Genomic DNA, 5,885 nt, shown 5'->3' on the forward strand with positions numbered 1-5,885 from the left:
GAGAGGAGCCCAGGCTAGAGCAGGTTTGCTGTCAGGATTTGTGACCCCATGGGGGGACCCGCGCTGGAGCAGTCCCTTCCTGAAGGACTGCACCCCATGGAATGGACCCATGCTGGAGCAGTTCGTGAGGAACTGTCAGTCATGGGAAGGACTCACGTTGGAGAAGTTGGTGGAGGATGATCTCCCATGAGAGGGACCCCACGCTGGAACAGAGTAAGAGAGTGAGCAGCAGAAGCAGTGTGTGATGAACTGACCACAACCCCCATTCCCCATCACCTTGTGCCGCTCAGAGGGGCAGGAGGTAATCAGGAGTGGAGTTAAGCCCAGGAAGAAGGGAGGGGTTGGGGGAAGGTGTTTTAAGATTTGGTTTTTATTTCTCACTACTCTACTCTGATTTGATTGGTAATATATTAAATTAATTTCTCCAGGTCAAGTCTGTTTTGCCCATGACAGTAACTGATTAGTGATCCCTCCCTGTCCTTATCTTGACCCACGAGCCTTTTCTCTCCCTTTCCAGCTGAGGAGGAGTGACAGAGAGGCTTTGGTGGGCACGTGGTGTCCAGCCAGGGTCAACCCACCATGGGCAGGATGTCAGAGTTCTTGCCAGGCCACAGTTGGAGTGTTTTGTGCCAAATACATAATATTGCGAAGACTTAGAATGACCGTGTGCATAATGCTGCTCAGAGGTGTTGAGCAAGAGTTTCTCCTTCAGAAGGGAGCTGGTGCAAACCCTCCTGTTCCTTCTTGCCCCTGCCATCATCCAGAGAATGGAATGAGCATCTCCAAGTGCTGCCTGAAAAAATGTTTTCTGATTGCTAGTCCTGAACACCCAGAAGTGTAAACTGAGAGAGAATGGTTGATAATATTTTTACATTGTGGTTATAAGAAGTGTTAAAGATCACTGTCACTGAGGGGTGTTAAAGAAATATAGCAACAGAAAACTCCAGAATATCTTGTGCATTCATCAGCATTTTGGGTAGAATTGGTTTTGCTGTTTCTTATGGTTGTGTTGGTCTTCTACTCAGGAGTCTGAGGAGAGAGGGAATTTTATGAAACACAAGGTGTAAATAACACTGTGGGGATCTCACAGCAGGGCTAGAATATGAAACTGCTTCTTGATGTTGTGGGGTTTTGTTCTTCCCCCTATGAGTTGGGCTGTGAGCTGTTCCTGTTGGTAATGAGATGGTGAAGGCTGAGTGTCTGGATTTCGGTAGTTTGCAGCCCTCTGGGGCACTGAGGAGGCTTTGCCACGGGAACCTCTTTGTTGCAGACTGAGCAGAGCTGTGGTGGATGTGCGGTGGGGACAGACTGTCTCTGAATCTTAACAGACAGAATGAACAGGCCATGTGGTTTTCCTGCACCTTCTGGCTGCTCTCATGGTGGGAGAGATGTGGTGATGCCCACTTAAAGCTGATGAGTCAAGAACAAACTGTTAGTAAAAGAGTTGGGACTGAGAGGTGACCCTTTAGAATTTGCAGTGTGGCCAAAATAAAGGCCAGTGCAGAGCTTGTACCTCTCTTTGTACCAGGTAAAAGCTTTGAACTGGTCTTGTGTGCGCTGCTGCATGGAGAGAGAGAAGCAAAGACACGCTGGGGAGAGGGGGAGGCTGTTCTGGTGCTAAAGACCTCAGTGATTAATGAGAGAGAAGGCAAAGGCTGAGAGATGCAGTGGCTTCTTTCTGCCATGTGGTTGTATAGGGACAGCACCACTGTGCTCATGTCTCAGGCTCTGAGACATCCCTCTTGGTGGAATTTGGGGGTGGGAAGTGCCTTGAGAAGCTGTTTGGTTCACTTGTGTCCTGTACTCTCTTCCAGATCAGTCTGACATGTCTTTTGAGGAACTACTGCAGCTGCAGAGTGATAAGAGAACAAGAGTGTGCAAGCAGGTGACCGGTGGGAAGAAAGCTCCAAAATCTTCCAAAGCTTTGGTGAAGCAGCAGCAAAGCAAAAAGGGGTAAGGAGGTTCTTTTGTGATCAGAAAAATGTGCATGTTGGCTCTCTGCACTCCAGAAGTTACGCTGGGAGCTCCTCACAGCGTTGCCATTGCCTTGGAGCTGGTGTAGATCTCCTTTAATGTGCTACACAATAATGCCTTTCACTGCAGTGTTTCGTTTGGGAATGCTCTGTGGCTGTTTCAGATCCCTCAGTATCCTGTCCTCCTCAGATCCCCAGCAGCGCCCTGTGACTTGACAGTTAGATCTGCACTCAGTTCCTTTGCACCCTCTGTATTAAGGCACTTTTAACCCGGGGCACAGTACACTTCTCTTCTAAGCTGTGTGAACCTGCTTTACCTCTGTTCCCTGGGCCCTGGAAGAGTTACCCTGCTGTTTCCTAAGCCCCTTCCAGCCTATCAGCATCTTCTGGCTGGAGATGTCACTGCAGTGACAGCCAGTGGTTCTGGAATTTCATTCATCCTTCTGCTGTTGTTTCATCTCTGGCTTGTCTCTGTTGATTTCCCTTTTTCCCCCCTCTACAGTACTTATCATCAGAGACTTCTTCCTTCTTCAGTCATCTTTACATCTCTTATTTGCATACTCTGTAGGTGCTGTCGATGTGGTGACTGTAAAATGTATTCAGCACAACATAAACTACCAGTTCTTTTCACAGTCCTCCACTGGTAACGACTGTTACACCATTACTCTTTATTTGCAGTAGTTAGCTGGTTTGCAGTCCTCAGAGTCGTACCTAAGTGATTTGAACAGGTTTCCTCTGTTACACTGGCATTCCCTGACCTGTTTCTGAATCTCTCCAGCATACACATGTTTCTTCTGCCATAAACAGTTGATTAGAACAATGTCTCTGCTTTACCTTTTACCCAAGAGTCTAAAGGATTTTGTGTAGCGTAACATCTTTATGCAGTGTCTCTATTTCTGCCACACAGTTTGCATAATTCTGTTTTTATTTAATTCCCCTAATCCTTTAAGTGATGCATCACTGTAAATCCCATATGCTGTTTCTCTGGTGTTGTAGTTATGGAAGTGAGCTTCTTTTAAAATAAATAAATGTATTTTTAAAAAGGGAATTCAGGGAAATCCCCTGGCACTGAGCTGCCTTCAAAAATGGTGTATAAAGCTGACTCAAGGGCATTGTACAGGGGTGTAGCCACGTCAACGCACGTGAAAATACACTGAATGCTGCCCAGAGTGGGATTTGGAAAACTGACTTATGCCTGTGGGGTTGTTCATGTTCCTGCTCTGGTGATACTGCGTTGCTGAATGTGGGTGTAATGCCCACATTGTGGTGCTCTCAGGAGGTGCTTCACAGGTCTTTTCATGTTTCTAATAACTTGTACTGATAAATCACATGACACAGCATCCATGTAAGATGGGGAGAGTAATACCCCATTCTCCCATCTGATAAAGTTCCCCTCATACACTTAAAGGAGAACTTATTCACTTCATTGGTTGTCACCATGGTCCTTGTGGTCCTGATTCACCATGTAGTCTCTTTTGGAATATGTACTATAAGCTCTACTCCCTCTCTACTCCACTCTCCTGAGACCCCACACGGAGTAGAGTCCAGTTCTGGGGCTCCCAACACAAGAGAGACATGGACCAGTTAAAATGAGTCCAGAGGAGGCCACGAGGATTATCCGAGGGCTGGAGCACCTCTCCTATGAGGACAGGCTGAGAGAGTTGGGGCTGTTCAACCTGGAGAAGAGAAGGCTCCCGGGAGATCTTATAGCGGCCTCCCAGTACCTGAAGGGGCCTACAAGAAAGCTGGGGAGGGACTTTTCATAAGGGCAGGGAGTGATAGAACAAGGGGTAATGGCTTTAAACTGAAAGAGGGCAGGTTTAGATTAGACATTAGGAAGAAATTCTTTCCTGTGAGGGTGGTGAGACACTGGCACAGGTTGCCCAGAGAAGCTGAGGATGCTCCCTCCCTGGAAGTGTTGAAGGCCAGGCTGGATGAGGCTTTGAGCAACCTGGTCTAGTGGAAGGTGTCCCTGCCATGGCAGGGGGGGTGGAACTGGATGATCTTTAAGGTCCCTTCCAACCCAAACCATTCTATGATTCCAGGATTATTCCTGGGACTGACCTTTCCTTGTGTTCTGATGTGCTTTCCCGCTGAGCCTGGCCACTGTAGAATTGGTCTATTATTGGTCACTATCAGTGCAGAAATTCCCAACTCTGGCTTCACCTTTCAGTGTATTAGTCAAGAGTGGATGAGTTGGTGGGCCAGGAATAGAAGAGGGTTGTTGCATGATAAATGAAAACATGGGGAAGGAGAGGAATGCAGTGCACTTCCTGATGCAGGTGTGGTGGGTTTTCACCTGATGCAGTGCGGTTGTATCAAGTTTTGTGTAGGATTGTTCTAACCACACATCTATAGATCATTTGGTTGTAGTAGCCTTGTCTGGCTCTTGACTGAGTCACCTCTTTGCTCTCTGTAGGTATCACGGTGAGGATTGAGTGGGAGAGTCTGCCATTTCAGCACTGTGCAGGAATGTTCTCCTGAGGGTCTGTCTAAGCTCTGGCACGTTAGCCTGGGCCTCATTCTGTCCTCTGCTTCTCTTAAATACATTTTTCTCTTTTTCAGGCCGTTGGAGATGTCTGCCAAGAAGCCTGTGCCGTTTCTACGACAAGTCGTCTCTGTTAAAAAGAAGGTGGGTGCTCCCCCTCCCCAACTCAGGAGCTGACTGCCCTTAGCAATGCTCACAGGGCACAAACATGGTCATGGGGCTGCTGAAGGTGACAGGCTGTTTCTGGAGGACAGGGCTTGGACCACTGACTGGTGAGCGCAGGCAGTGCTAGCGTGTCTGTGGGGAGAACAAGAGGTTGGGTGCAGGAGCAGCTGCTCTCTGTGTAACCTGCTGCCCTGCATAATGCACAGCTTGAAGAGGAACTCAAACATTTGAGACCCAAGTGTTGATAGGAGATGTAATGGCTGCCACCACTGAAGATTGCACAGCAAGCTGTGATTGCTGTTCAGTACTAATCACATTGGAAGTTCACATGTCTGTCTAGTTTCTAATATGGATATAACTTGACTTATCATTGCTGGATCATCTTAATATGTTAATTTCCACAGATACAGAGATTCCTTTTTGTCAGAGGTTTGAATTCCCAAATGCATCATCTTGACAAGACACGTTCAGCCAGCTCTTGGTCTGGGAGTTGCAGGTGTCTGGAGGCAGCACTCATGCTGCTGTTCCTCGAGTTGGCTTCTCCTGGGTGGTGGACTTGCATATGGAAATGGCTGTCGCTTGGTAGGCTGGAGGCAGGCAGGATGACTTTGTGAGGGACCATCACCTTCGTTGTTGGACTCAGTCTTTGCCAACTGCAGATGTTTTCAATGATGGGTGCATAATATTGTTAGTAAAAAAAAAAAAAAAAGTCAAGGTCTGATCCATGGAAGGATGTAACAGGGTAATCCTGGCCACAGCTCTTACCTTTGCCTTCAGGTCCACAGAGACCCTCGATTTGATGACCTGTCTGGAGAGTATAAGCCTGAAATATTTATGAAGACCTACAGCTTCCTGGACAGCATCAAGAAGCAGGAGAAGGAGGTGATGCTGTGTGCCTGTCCTCGGCCAAGAGAGCCTTGCTTGGCAGGGGCAGCTTCTGCAAAGGCTTTTCACAGTGGAGGTGGCAGGCAGGAAGTCATGCAGCTTTCTGCTCTCTTCTTTAGATGGTTCAGAAGCAGCTGAAAAAATGCCGGGATGTGGAGCAGAAGGAGAAACTCCAGCGGCTCCTGAACCGCATGGTGAGTTCAGAGCAGCATCTCCCCTTGTGTGAGGCAGTGCACTAGAGGAGAGGATGTGCCTCCTGAGGTCTGCCTAGACACTTGCTGACATGGGCCATCCTTTCTGTACAGATACAGCAAGAACAGGCACAGAAAAAACAGCAGGAGCTGAGGGAGAGGGAGCTGTCCTTGAAGAGACAA

At 47.9% G+C, this 5,885-nt stretch overlaps 1 protein-coding gene across 1 annotated transcript in view; it reads left to right on the plus strand.

Annotated features, from left to right (window-relative positions):
• Positions 1 to 1,814: 1,814 nt before the first annotated feature.
• Positions 1,815 to 5,885, plus strand: part of RRP36 (ribosomal RNA processing 36) — a gene marked incomplete at its 5' end in the record, with an annotated part of 4,470 nt that continues 399 nt past the window's right edge. Inside the window, 5 exons of the mRNA XM_010173010.2 lie at positions 1,815 to 1,953; positions 4,539 to 4,605; positions 5,404 to 5,508; positions 5,631 to 5,705; positions 5,817 to 5,885. The exon at positions 5,817 to 5,885 is cut by the window's right edge and continues 40 nt beyond it. Coding sequence (XP_010171312.2) covers positions 1,815 to 1,953; positions 4,539 to 4,605; positions 5,404 to 5,508; positions 5,631 to 5,705; positions 5,817 to 5,885 — 455 coding nt within the window. The remainder of the gene's footprint in view (positions 1,954 to 4,538; positions 4,606 to 5,403; positions 5,509 to 5,630; positions 5,706 to 5,816) is intronic.

The sequence above is a fragment of the Antrostomus carolinensis genome, unplaced genomic scaffold, assembly GCF_000700745.2.
Source record: "Antrostomus carolinensis isolate BGI_N321 unplaced genomic scaffold, ASM70074v2 scaffold6308, whole genome shotgun sequence".
In the NCBI taxonomy this organism is placed as follows: Eukaryota; Metazoa; Chordata; class Aves; order Caprimulgiformes; family Caprimulgidae; genus Antrostomus; species Antrostomus carolinensis.